Source organism: Salvia hispanica, chromosome 3, assembly GCF_029641045.1.
Source record: "Salvia hispanica isolate PSC_SH4W2 chromosome 3, Shi_PSC_v1, whole genome shotgun sequence".
NCBI lineage: Eukaryota > Viridiplantae > Streptophyta > Magnoliopsida > Lamiales > Lamiaceae > Salvia > Salvia hispanica.
The window spans coordinates 53,455,939-53,471,241 of NC_142694.1; the positions used below are offsets into that span (position 1 = coordinate 53,455,939).

The following is a 15,303-nucleotide window of genomic DNA, read 5'->3' on the forward strand; positions in this document are numbered from 1 at the left end:
AGGTCCCTAAGATAATAAATTGTGGCAGGAATTTGGTATTGCCCACGACTTGTTTTGTTGCTAATATGATTAATTTACGCTTTGTAGCAAATTTTCCACGAGTTTGATTTCCCCTAAATTGAATATGGCGTGACATGTCCGTTCTTGTAGATAGACAAATCGGTCAATATAAAACAATGCAACTTTTAGTGGGTGTAAAAGGTGTGGTTTTGTGCGTTAACTTATTTTTAAAAATGTCTCCCATAATCATGGTATACAATTTTCTAAAATTTCAATTTAATTATTTTAAGTATTTTGTTAGAAATGTACTCCCACTATCTTCAAATAGAACTTCCAGTTGAGTTCAGCTGGAGTTTTGATAATTGAAAGTGAGTAGACTAAGACGGCGGAATGAGACTAGTCTCATTTTCATAGATTAATTTTATAATAAATGTGAATGAAAAGAGTCGTAAAACGTGTGACTTACTTATCATTTATTGAAAAATAAACTGTGATTTTTAATTGTGAACGAACCAAAATAACAAATTGGGCCTTCAATCCGCGGACCAATGGAGTATTATTAAGGGTGTCCACAATAGGGAGCCGCGGCTCCCGGCCAGTGGCTTGGCTGAGCCGCGGCTCCCTATAGCTGAGGAGGGTCGCGGCGGGGTCGGAGGACATGGGCGCGCCACCTTGTTGGCGCGGACACGGTGCCCGGGCCCGTCCGCGGCGCCCTATTGCAGCGGCCAAGAGTCGCGGCGCTGCCCAAGTTTTTTTTTTCGAATTTTTTTAATAAATTCTTCAATTTATACATTTTCACCTCAAACACATTTTACACCCTAATTTTCACTCTTTATATTTTTTTAGTCTCAATATGCAAGGTGGAGATGATGATTCCCCCGGCTATGGAGCAGCGGGCGACGACGATGAAGCTGGAAAAGAAGCGGAGGATTCTGATGACGCCACCGAGTAGGCGGTGTTTTTTTAGTGTTTTTATAAAATTGTCGTATAATTTTCCCCAATCTATAATACATCGAAGATTTGGTTTTAATTTTTTTTATTAAAATATGTGTTTTTTTTTAATTATTATAGTCCGATAATTTTTATTCTAATTGAATCAAAATATACCAACAATTGAAAAAAATAATAGATTTGTGGTTGTGGCTTGTCCACTATTAGACAAATTTTTTTGTGGCTCTGGCCTGGACAAGTTTTTGTGGTCGTGGATAAGAATTCGTGGCTTGGGCTTGGGCATGGGCTAACTACAGTGGACACCCTAAAGGATCCCAACTGGACAGCGCCGCCCTAGATGACTCAGTCTCCTCGCACAAAATAGGGACACCCTAAAGAATCCCATCTGAACAGCGCCGCCCTAGATGACTCAGTGTCCTCCACAAAATAGCCCCAAACCTGAGTGTCACAACTCCCATCTCACATCCTATAACTTTTGCTTATTATCATTATTACAGTATTGTTTCTCATCATCATTATTGGCTTTATGAGGATAGGTCCTGAGAGCCTATTTCCCAATTTAACTAGTGGAAGAAAAGATAAATCTTCCTCGAACTGGAATGGAAGCATTTATAAACCCCCTTTTTGCGAGTAGAGTTTGGCAACATTAAGGGTGGTAGGGACTTATGTCCCTTATACTACCATCCATTAATGCCCTTTGAAAAATTCTCCACTCATTAATTAAGATTTTTTCTACCACCTTCACAACTATAATATTCTAACTTCTAACGTTAGTATAAATTTTTGTCTGATGGTAATTAAACTCAAACTGATCAAAAATAAAACATTAATTCCACATATAACCAAATAGTCCACCAACCATGCAACTAAATACTTCTCTATCTCGTATGTAAAAAGAAAGAAAAATGAATTGCCCTTGCAAGTTTCTATTTTGGTCCACCATACATTTTCATAAATTGAAGAAAGATGGTTTACTTGTAGACTTGTAGTAGTGTAGTTATATATAGATCAAAGAAAGAGAGATACACAAGTTAGATTCTTGAGAAAAACTTGTATCTTCTTCGAAGGAGGTTCAACCACCACCAACTTTTAATGAATTCAATTTATCTGCAACTTATGTTTCGTGTCAGAAACAACCCCTTATTCTTCTCCATCCTGTCCCTCTCTCTCACTCTCTCCACATTTGCATTTGTGGCCTATAATTTAGTGCCCCTTTCCCTTTTCTGCTCACCTTTTTTGCTCCTCCCATTCTTGCACATTACCAATCAACATTTTATTTTTCTTTATGTTGTGAAGAAGATGATAATGGCGGTGAAATGTGGTGCGAGAATGGGAGGGCAATTGGTGAATGATATAGTGAGTTTCCTAGTGTTTAGTATGTTGGATGTGGTGGATGTGATTCTGTGCTACGTTTACAAAGTGGCGGACTTCTTTTTCGAGGCGGAATGGAAGGCGTGCTACTGTTCCGCCTCGGCGAAGGAGTCCATTGCCGGGAGAGGCAAGATCGTGGTGTCTGAGGCTCCCGGGGAGTCGAAGATCGTGCGGCTCACATGCACCAAGATGCAGCTTGAGGAAATCTCCGACACGCTCTACACGCGTCCCTCCCTCGTCTCGGCCGTCTCCAACTCCACCGCCCTCCGCCCCTCTAAGCGGACCGGCGTCCGGTCGTCGTTCACTGTGAACTCGACCGTAATCGAGATGCTGCAGGGAAGGGTCGGCGGGCAGCAGACCCTTCCCGTGCCGAGGTGGTCGGATTGTAATTGCAAAACTTGCACTTCGTGGACCGCTGCGTCATGCAGGGACACACTCTTTGTCAAAGTTGACGGAGCCCGAGGTAAATTACTGTCAACTCGCTTCATAAAAATGTTTTATTTTTTACTGTTTGGTGTGTAATAAATGAAGTGTTGGCAGAAAATGCGGGGGAAGATGTTGTCTTCATTCACGGCTTTATATCGTCGTCCGCGTTTTGGACGGAGACGCTCTACCCGAATTTTTCGAAATCCGCAAAATCTAAGTATAGATTGTTTGCGGTGGATTTGCTCGGTTTCGGGCGGAGTCCAAAACCGACGGATTCGCTCTACACATTGAGAGAGCATTTAGACATGATCCAACGCTCCGTACTTGACCCGTACAAGGTCAAGTCGTTCCACATTGTGGCGCATTCGCTAGGATGCATTCTCGCTCTAGCTCTTGCAGTCAAGCACCCTTTTGCGGTCAAATCACTAACGTTGCTTGCACCTGTACGTACCATTACTCCAACTACGCTTTCATGATACACGTGGCGTGCATCGATGATATTTAAAAAAAATGTCATTGTCAAGAAATAGTAGCCATTAGTCCTTTATCTTGGACTATTAGTGACTAGTAATTAAGGACCCACTAGAATCATGAATGAAATGTTAATTGCACCGCATATAGTTAGTTAGGATTCTAATTGGTAGTACATATGTGACGTTTATGATTTGATCTGATTTGATTTGTAAAACATTAACAGCCATATTTCCCGACGCCGAAAGGCGAGGCAGCGACGCAGTACATGATGAGGAGGGTGGCCCCGAGGCGTGTGTGGCCGGTGATCGCGTTTGGGGCATCGATGGCGTGCTGGTACGAGCACATTAGCCGGACGATCTGCCTAGTCATTTGCAAGAACCATCGCATTTGGGAATTTCTCACCAAACTTCTCACCAGAAATAGGTGCGCAATTGCTCCTACCATGTCACTCTCATCAACCCTTAATTAATTGCTGCATCAAATCCGCACCTAATTAACGTTGGTGCACTATAAACCAAGTATTGCCAATAGTCAAAACTACCATTACTTTTTTTGCTATAAACATTTCCCTTCATTTCCACACGCAACATTAATTTTAAGTTGTAGGTTCCATCGAAACGTGATAAAATCAATTATAATTAGAGTTTATTCAAGTAAATAAAATAATTACAGTTGATAATTGGATTTTACCAATTAGGACTAATACATCGTACCATGCTTGTTCATTTCTTTCAGAATGATCACACATATATAGGGATATAGGATATTTTCCGGCAGGGACCATCAACATACCCTAAACTAGGGTATGTTATGATATTCCCAAATCTATCCATTCATTTAATACTACAACACCATAGATCATACTAGCTATGGCAAAACATGTGAGACCACGAAAATGAATAGCATTTCATTAATTTGATGAATGTTGTTGTGAATCATGTGATCCAGAATAAGGACATACTTGATGGAGGGTTTCTTTCTGCACACACACAACGCAGCGTGGCATACGCTACACAACGTTATATGTGGCACCGCGGGCAAGATCGAAACCTACTTGGACGATGTGAAGAATCGACTCAAATGCGACATCACTATATTTCACGGCCAAAATGACGAACTCATCCCCGTGGAATGCAGCTACAATCTGCAGTCAAGAATCCCTCGAGCGCACGTTAAGGTTGTCGAAAATGAAGATCACATCACCATTGTTGTAGGAAGGCAGAAGGCCTTCGCCAGGGAGCTCGAGGCAATATGGAGGAATGCAAGCCCTTGATCAAACTTATATATACTAATACTATACTATCCTATACATCCGAAATAAAAAAAAAATGAGAAATGTATTTAAAAATCATTCCTAATCAAGAAAGCTTTGGTTGATCGAGATTAGGGCTAAAGCAAGTGTGGAATATCCGTCATAGTTTTTTCAACTATTCCTAATTTCTTATTGTACCATGGAGGTTCTATAATTATATCACCGAATTAAATTATATAGTGTGTATTTAATTATAACTTCTTTTAATACTTTTATATCAAATTAATTGGTGCAGTTGTTGTGAGGAGACAGTGGAGAAATTAATCGAGGCCAATGCAACGTAAGCCATGTATATACATTTATATTAATTAAAAAATTGTATTTTGATGTATAAGTGTGTATTAATTTGTTGAGTTGACTCGATCTAGTGCGTGGCCGAAAACGAAAAAGCAATAAATCTTGTTCATGTACTATATTAAATGCAGTGCTTAAGTTGAAGACCCTCTCGAGAGGATTGGGATTCCAATATTTGATAACGGCTAGACTAGAAAAACATTTTGCAGGCACATACTAGAATATAATTAATATTTCGATCTTCAAATAAATGGAAGAGCAACTCAAAAATCGGAAAAGTCCGGTGCAGTTTTATAAAATGGACAAGGAATAGTAGTATAGTACTACTATTTTTCCATTTTTGACCTTCTACAAAAAAAAAATATAACCTGTTTTTTCATATTTTTAGAGCATTTTAGGTGTAAAATGCCTATTCATATTTCCATAATAATTAATTTTGGAGTTTTAGGTGTAAAGTTGTTCATCCTCTAAAAAAAATTATAGTTGAAAAATGCGTAGAAAGGCAAAAATTTGTGTGCATTTAGATTTACAATGCGTGTATATCCTAATTAAACTCAATTAGGATTCATCAATCCGCAATTATAATTTATTAAACTTAAATGAATTTATAAAATATAATTAGAATTTTACATAGGTCGGATGCATCGTCCATCCTAATACAGTTCCTCAACTAGAAATATGTCGCGATAGTATTAATATGTAACGAGATCGGTGAACTTTATTAAAAATAAAAAAATCTCTCTTTCAAATGGGCCTTTATTCACAGAGCATATGGTAGGTATATCTCACATGAAAAGGCAAAAAACCTACTGCACACTTGATTTTACAAACAAAAGCGACAATTTTCTCTAATCCTTGAAATTTACATTTTTTTGCAACTTTAATTTAATATTCGGTTTTTAAAATATTATCTGAAAAATCTAGAATATTTTAACCAACAGCAATTAATCCAAAGCATAACGTGCAACTTTGGTTGTGCATGCACTAGGAGCTGTTTGATCGACAAGATTATATCCCATGATTGAATATGTATCATGTTTGGTTCATAAGATTGAAGCTCATAAATTAATCCTAGATAAATAATCATATGATAATGAATCATGACAACCGAATGTTACCTAGATGAATTATTTAGTCCAATTTCACTAAGGATCAGCCTTGTATTTCGTGATCGACTCGCTCAAGTCAAGGCATATGTTAGCAAGATAATTTCCTTTGGAAGAAAGTGATTAATTAAATGAACAAATTATAATCACGACAAAAATTGAAACAAATTAATTTTAGAATTGCTTATGTAAATGCTAACTAGTATAAGGGGAAACGATTTGAGTTATCATGAGTTAGATGGAGAATAATTCTTGATTATTTAAAAATATACGAGAAAAGTCGTACTACATATCAACATCTATATGAGAAAAGGGAGTACTCTTTATGAAAAGAACTTTTTAAAATTTTTGTCTAAACTATCAATAAATCCCATTACAAAAATAGTTACTCCAAAATTTAAAATGATTGAAGAAAGCCTGTAACGGTAGAATTTGGGCTCCGAAGCCCATATATCATGGCAAAGTCACGTGTCTTGTATATCCCGCCATCCACTAAAAAATACTCTCTCCGTCCACGAATAAAAGTCTCATTTCTATTTGACACGGATTTTAAGAAATGTTAAGAAAAGTGGATGGAAAAAAGTTAGTGGAATAGGGGTCCCACTTATATATATTAGTTTTAAATAATATGTGAGTGGAATGAGATGGTGAAATATGGAGTCTCTTTATCATTTAAGGTATTTATGAACCAGGACTCTTATTCGTGAACGGACCAAAATAAAAAAATGAGACTTTTATTCGTGGACGGAGGGAGTATCTTACACAAAATTGAGACATCACTGAAATGGAGTACATACACTAAAAATTGGATCTAATTTAATTTGAAAACAAGATTCAAAATTTTGTATTTAAATTGCAATTATCTCTAACACACTTAACCTAGAAAACCTGATAAACTAAACTAGTACTCCCTCTGTCCCTGAAAATTTGTCACTTAATTTCATTTTTCGCCCGTTCCTAAAAATTTATCACCTTTCACTTTTATCATTTATGATATAGACCCCACAACTAACTCATTCACACTCACATTTTATTTTAAAACTAATATATAAAAGTAGGACCCACATACCGCTAACTTTTTCAATTCACTTTCTATTACATTTCTTAAAACTCGTGTCGGGTCAAATGGTGCCAAATTTTAAGGGACCTTCATTCCACTAACCCATTCATACTACATTTTATTTTAAAACTAATATATAAAAGTATACCACTGCCAAATTTTAAGGGACGGAGGGAGTTTAATTTTGATCCTCACGGTTTTGCTCTTGGGATACTCCCCAAAAGGAGTCATACTAGTTTATACTTCCTCCGTCCCACGAAAGATATCACACTTTCCTTTTTAGTTTGACCCACAAAAGATGTCACATTTTCATTTTTGAAAAAAGTTATCTCTCACGTGAATATAAAAACCTCCTAAAATCCTATACCGTCCCACAAATGTGACATCTTTTGTGGAACGGAGGGAGTACTAATTTACATGTTGGGGCCCAAAAGACCTCATACTACTAAAGTTGGAGTAGTCCATATATATACTTGTAGATCTTACTCATTCTCCGATATGGGATATGGTTTGCTTCCCCAATTTACACATAACTATAATCCATAAAGTAAGAATATTCGAACATAAATCTTAATCTCAATAATTCGATTATTATAGTGTTAGGTCTCATGTTTCAATCTTAGTATGAAATGCTTTCACATATAGTAACTTGTTTAATTTTATTACAAAAATAAGAGGCGACGATGAAATTGTGGGAGTAGAAGCAAAGACCTGCACAACTTATGCCGACACCTCCATACATCACCACTGTTCTCACTAATAAAAACAAAAATTGGTCACTTCAGTTTTTTTTTTTTTTGAATTTGGGGATATCACCGTCACTCACTACTCACTATATATGCAGTGTCAGTGAGTGTGTGGGTTACAGAGAGATATAATATATATATATATATATATGCAGTATATCTTTATGATAGTAAAGACTATAGAGTATAGTGTGGTTGAATTGCATAAGAAATGTAGAGAAGGGGCAAGAAACAGAAATGAAAATAGTGAGAATTTGTAGGAGATGAAAGCATTAAATGTTAGGGGTGAAGCATCAGCATCAGCATCAGCTTCAGCAATTGATGACACAATGAGAAGGCCAGTTTAATTTGTCAGCCTTTCTTGTCTGAAACACACTCAGATGCCTTCTATTTCACTTTTCCACATCATTTCTTTCATATCATTTCCTGTGCCTCTACCTCTCTATATATCAATCTCCCCAACAACTATTCCTATTTCCACATTCATACATCTCTCTCTCCACAGCATCATCAAACCCCAAACTGTGATATGATGAAGAATTCAACAGAGTGTGTGTGAGTTGGTCAAGCGGTAGAGTGGTAATGCCCGAGGCCAAAGATCATGGGTTCAAGTACACACATAAACTTTAAATTTATATTCATTTGTCCATAAATAAAGATAAAGAATTCTACAAAACACTACAGATAATCCATATTTCAATATACATGTGTGGGGCTATTCATGTTAAATAAAATACTCATGCATAATGCAATTGACTTTCACAGTATAAATAAGCAGTATAAATCATGTAACCTTACACATGGAGTATATACAATTACATTATTATTCTTGATTTCTATATCCCACTGGACAATTGTTCAAGTAAACTCTACCCTCCTGACCTACTTTTTTGAAAAATCCCATCAATTCTTATCATTCAAATCATATCAAGTTGTTTTTTTCTTTCTTTTTTCCTTGTTTATATACTAGTATTTTGAAAAGAATACCTATACCCTTACACGTACTATAATAAAGGATGATTTTTTTTTTCTTCCTATTCATGAATGACAGTGATTTGAGATGGCAAGGTTATCACATCAGTAAATAGAAATTATGCTCATCAACACGCTAAGAATCATTCATACATGTTTTTCCTAAATCAGTCATCACCTTCACACTCACACACACATGAGAAACCAGCATTGTGAAATTGTAAATTAATTAATGTTCTAATTTATGGAAAGGTACCACGAAATTTGATGAAGTACTATTAGAAACTCAAAGCGTATTGCTATGAGGCTCAAACTCTGTTATGAGGCTCTCACAAATTCAAAGGCTTTAATTTGGCAGCTATAGAGGATTGCTAATTTTTAGCAGCAAAAAGAGTACGAAACCCTGAATCAACTGTGAGAAAATAAAGGTAACAGAAATGAGACATGATGAGCAAGCTGCCGATAAATGGGCAACGATTAATTTCGAAGTTGGTTTGTATATTGTATAGAGCATGAGGTAGAAAATGGTATGGTAAAAAAAAGGAGATCCGATGGAGTTCACACACATTGGAAAACCGACACGGAAAAAGTTAAGAAACAAAACAAAAACCCATTTTACGATTGTTAGAAAAGATGAAGAAGATAGAAAGAAAATGGCAATGATGAAGAAATAATACATTAGTAGCAGTAGGGGTGCAGGGTGTACTTTTCTTGTTTGAAAGCTCAAGTCAACTTTCATAATCATCACACCAATCTGCTCTTGCGTGCCTAACAACCTCAAACCAATTGCAAAACCCAACAAATTAAATAAATGCACACACACACCCAAAAATATACTACTACTACTACTAATAAGTAATAATAATACCAATATAGCCGGCCGCCGGCGACAAGGGTGGATTACAATTGCAAGGAAGCTAGAAATTGGGGGGAATGAAGCCTGGTCCGACGCCTAACATAGTAATAACCGATACAAACGTATGCATAAAGATGCATATGTTATGGCCTATGGGCCTCGAGCCAAACAACATTCCCCTCAAAAAGTAAGCTTCCAATCTTGGATGAGAATTAGGGTTTTCACTAATTTGCAGAAGAGGGAATGATATGAAGATAGAGAGGAAGTGTGTGAATTGCAGTAGTAGTAGTGTGAGGATGAAGAGTGGGAGAGAGGGGAGTGATAAATAAAGGGGTTGGGAAAGGAGAGAGAGAGAGAGAGAGAAAGGGTGTGTAAAAAAGGACAAACAAAGTCATAAAAGCTAAGCAGTGGACAGCTTTTACACATAACATAATTTACAGCAATTTGCTCCATCACTACTTAATCTCTAAGAAGGTGATTGTTAAAGTAGAGTGGAATACCAATTCTTCTGTTTTTCTCATTCTTTTGATTCCTATGATTCTTTCGGAGTTGAATCACCATGAGTTTGAAATACACTAAATGGCCATTCATTCACAATCCTTGACACAGTACCACAAGAAATTTGATACTCCATATGATTATGTTAAAATATTGATAATTAATTTCGAAATATAGTACTATGCTATATGTAAATTGTTTCCGACAAATCTAATTTTATACTATTACGTATATAAATATCTGTTTACTATTTAAACTTATAATTTACAAACTTCAAATGTTCTCAATGAGAAAGAACAAAACTAGGACATGATTTACTACAAGAATCGGCCTATTTCTCGTCTAGACATACAAGGCCTTTGACAGAAAAGAAAATTTGTAATCTAACACCATGGAATATTATTATAAAGGTAATTAATCGTTAAAAATGACCATATATGATATAAAAGCTAGTGTGTAATGTTCAACGATTCGACGTCACGCTCATACACTGTAATCCTCAAAGTTCATGCATTCAAAAACTAATGACTCATCCGTGACCACTTATAATTGCACAATCAACCTACTTTTGTAAACTATTTATCAATTAGTATTTGTATGAGTCAATAAAGATTCAATTTCAGTCAACCGAATGACTAGAATTAATGCGATGTAAAGGAGAAACTCAAGACTCAAAATAGTCAGATGTGGTATTTCATATTTTATGAACAAATATAGAACAGTGATTAGTAGTATACGTAGTACTATATTCCTTGTTATTGTCCTAGCTCAATGTTTTTAAATAAGATTTCAGATTTTTTCCAACCAACCACGAGCATAAAACATGAACGCAACTTAGTACTTATGAATTCCTTTTTTCAATCAGAACAATTGTATATCAATCAGCTTTTAAAAAAGAATAGAAATAATTAAGGGGTGGGTTGAAGCTTTTTGTTAAAGGCTTGTTTCATGCAAAACAAAAGTCTATACAGAGGGGTCATGTCCAGTAATATGGACCCATTTATACACATGTTGTTAAATTATAATATTATATAATATTCTGATGAATTATCATAGATCTAGCTATATTTAGATTAATTATCTTAAGATTTTGCAATTCCCTTTTCCAAAGGATGGGGCCATTTACCAGCAAGAATTCAACACTTAGTTTGACTTTCTATGCCAAAGGTTTAAACGTATTATTAGTAGAGAAAACAAGAACAAAAAGGTTAAATATCATATATATGCAGCTAATCCTAAACTTAAAATTTAGTTTAGTTGGTTTGAATTGTGTCCCGGTTAAATAAAGGAAAAAAAATCATTTAAATCATAATTGTTGGTTAACTTCTGATTCATCGCATAACTTATAGAAGTAGCTAATTAAATCATAACTTTTGTACATATCTCAATTGTCCCGTACAAATAAAATTTTAATGAAATTTGTTGTGATTTTCGTACTTTTCATCATTATATATTCACCAATTACATAATAATCATCTAAAACTGACCATCATAATATGGAGTGATGCTAAATTTATCGAAAAGTTAACAAAAAATCATGACAAATTTCATAAAAATTTTAATTGTATGGGACAATTGAGAAATGTGCAAAAGTTTTGATTTAATGAGCTAATTTTATAAGTTATGAGATAGACCAAGTCAACCAAAAGTTGTGATTTGAATGACAATTTTCCCGTTAAGTAAATATATCAAACTATATTGAGTATATTGCTATCTCAACTAAATCGTGGAAAGATTTCTTTGTTTCAATCCATGCCTTTTAGACACGTAAAGCTATATTGGGTGAACTATATAGTACTAAAAACTTGTCTTTGGAAAAATGGACTTCATCTTATGAATTTTTTATTTTGTGTTTTCTTTACTAATTTCTACCATGCACCCATGATCATCATCTTTACACTAGTACGACTACTTTGATCTTGCTAGTTGGTTTATATACGTATTATATGATTTTGATTATTACATTGTCTTACAATGATTTTTGTAAGAACAGTGTAAACGAAAACATCAATCTCCGACCACATCATATTATACAATTAATGGGAGGAAGCAAAATCAATAATTAATGAACAGGAATATTACATTTCCCTATCATCAAAAGTTTTTGACCTAATGCATCGAAAACAGTAGTTGTTACTAAAACTTTTTGACCTTATAATTAATCTTGAATTTTGGTCCTGAGTGTGAATTGAACTGTCAAATTATTTAAGATAAAATTTATCTTTCATATATAAATATTGCTAAAAGCTCTCAATTATTATGGCTGCGTTCTCTATGCTCCATTTGATCAATGCTGAACATAGTCATTTGCGCCACAAAAGTGTACTCTTTGTTATACAATGATAAACATACACTCACATTCCTATTAGTATATGACTGAATAAAACACTTCATTATCGTCTAAAGTGTAACCTCTAGAATCCAGATCCCCTAAGTATGTCCACTGATGCTACGAGCGGATGCAGAAATGAATATTAGTATGGGTTACATTTTCAAAATATTATTTAAAATATTTTTAAGTAATCTATACAATTAATAAGGGCTTTACTATAATTATATGTATTAAATAAAAATAATTTATAAAAATTTATTAAAGAAAAAATATTAAAAGAATTCATTAATGGCTGAAGCCCCACCCTATCTAGTGTGGGCTGTCGACAACTAGCTAGAACATATTTTAATCATTCCATTGCATGCAAAGAACATATCATATGTAACAATTAATACCTAACAAATTAAAGGATCTTATATAATTGTTTGACCTGGATTATCGCATATGTATTGGCATTATAAATTAAAACGACGCAATTTGCTTTTTCTAAAATAATTAATTTCAGTGGATCATGGATTATTTGTATGAATTGCAAAAGGTGGATGGAGATGGAGTAGTTGAAAAGTAGAAAAGCTAGAATGCCTTTTTTGTGGAACCTTTTTCACAACCCAAAGTCGCACGTAAACTTAGACTAAATGTTTCTTGAGTAAAGGAAGATTCTTTGCACGCAATAAACCAAATCACAAAACTAAGAATAATGAAGTGTCATACACTTCTAACTCTTGCTGTAAAATATGTACAAACAAACAATACATAAAGCACCATATATAGCTCACCTTGATTTTCGTTTTATTTGTTGCATTATGCAAAACGTTTTGCAATTTGTTGCGTTCTATTTGAATAATTTTGGTACAAGCATGCTCACAATCTCCCTTGAGCTGTTCTTTTTAAATTCGTTAATATGTTTGTTTATGATTATTCACATTGATAAGAACACGGTATTTTCTTAGTATAACATTTTCTTGGATTAGGTGCATAATTTCCTCTCTTGGAAAAGAAATGGTCCTAGTCCTACAGTCTTTTCTGTTAAAATATTCGTCAATTGATGATATATATATATATATAGGGTCTTGTTAGGTTGAGATTTATCAACCTAATTGAGAATTGAGATGCAATCTCAGCCACTCATCCAGAATATTTGTGAAATGTCAACATCATGTAGTTTATGTCAACAGAGAGGCATAATTGTAATTTTATTAATTTTTTTATTGATTTTTTTTCATTTTTTTAATTTTTTTTTAATTTTTTTTTCAACTACATATACAATTCATGTCAACTACACATCAAATGTCAACAATTTTATTCAATAAATACTATTTGACATGAATTATACATGTAGTTGACATTATATTGTGTAGTTAACATGAATTGTATATGTAGTTGACATGCATTGTACACATAGTTGACATTATATGTGTGTAGTTGACATGAATTGTATGTGTGGTTGACATGGATTGTACACATAGTTGACATTATATGTGTGTAGTTGACATGAATTGTATATGTAGTTGAAAAATAAAAATTTAAAATTTAAAAAAAATAAAAAAAATTTAAAAAAATTTAAAAAATTTAAAAAAAAAAAATTAAAAAAAATTAAAAAAAATAATAATAAATTAAAATTAAAAATTAAAAAAATATTTATTGAATAAAATTTACCATGATATTACCATTCTGCCCTTTCATAATTAATTAATCTAAAGATATTTTCCATGTGGAAAAATCTGGACCACTCATTTAATAAAACTGAGTGGCTGATATTGCATCTCATTTCTCAATTAGCATAAAAAAATCTCAATTGATCACAATCCTATATATATATATACATAGAGAGAAGTGATCAATGTTTAACTAATTTTAAGTCCATAACTAGAGAATAAATCCCAGCCACACATTTTAATACATCAAATTAATCATATGGCTTAAGTTATCCTATTGCTTAAATATAGCCCAAGGGCATTTTTGTAATTCAATATTACTAAATCAAACTTATGATTTCTTCACCATCACCATATTTTCATGATTTTCTTAGCTCTTCGCAATTCACGATTTCTTCCAAAATTCACGATTCCTGATCGTTAATCCTCTGGATTTGTTCATCATGATTCGATTCCAGATTTCAGATTCATCACGATTCCAGATTTGTTCATCTCGTTCGTGATTTCCAGATTTCTAATCGTTCGTCAAGCATGATTTCCATATTCGATTCCTGATCGATCGTCCTTCGTCAATTCACATGATTCGATTCCATATTTCAGATTCATCACGATTCCATATTTGTTCATCTCGTTCGTGATTTCCAGATTTCTAATCGTTCGTCAATCATAATTTCCAGATTCGATTCCTGATCGATCGTCCTTCGTCGTGAATTCACATGATTCAATTCCAGATTTCAGATTCATCACAATTCCAGATTTGTTCATCCTATTCGCGATTTTCCGATTTCTAATCGATCGTTAACCATGATTTCCAGATTCGGTTCCTGGTCGATCGTCCTTTATCGTGAATCCTTCGAGGTACTGCAAAAAGATGAAAGACAAAACAAAACAGAGGCAGTGAGAATCTGGCAGAAATAGTTCACTTTGTAGAATGTTTAGTTCACTTTTGAATGATTTTTAATATCTGAGTGAAGAATATTGGTTATAGTGTACTGCTTTTTCATAGAGTGAAGTATATTGCCCATAAAGTGAACTATTAAATGCTTATAGTGAAGTATTGAGCATACCTTATGGTGTACTGTCTTTTCATTCCGGTAAAATAAATATGATTTTTAATATTTCATAAAGTGAAGTATATTAAGCATAAAGTGAAGTATAGTATGCATAAAGTGTAATGTTCTAATGATGTACTGTTTTTTTCATATAGTGAAGTATATTGGGCATAAAGTGAAGTATATTGAGCATAAAGT

At 34.1% G+C, this 15,303-nt stretch overlaps 1 protein-coding gene across 1 annotated transcript; it reads left to right on the plus strand.

Moving 5' to 3' along the window:
- The first annotated feature begins 1,874 nt into the window (after window positions 1–1,874).
- LOC125212138 (putative lysophospholipase BODYGUARD 1) lies at window positions 1,875–4,709 on the plus strand. The gene is made up of 4 exons (XM_048112218.2): window positions 1,875–2,785; window positions 2,863–3,191; window positions 3,446–3,645; window positions 4,171–4,709. The coding sequence occupies exons 1-4, from the start codon at window positions 2,044–2,046 to the stop codon at window positions 4,493–4,495; spliced, it is 1,596 nt and encodes a 531-aa protein (XP_047968175.2). The 5' UTR covers window positions 1,875–2,043; the 3' UTR covers window positions 4,496–4,709.
- The last annotated feature ends 10,594 nt before the right edge of the window (window positions 4,710–15,303 follow it).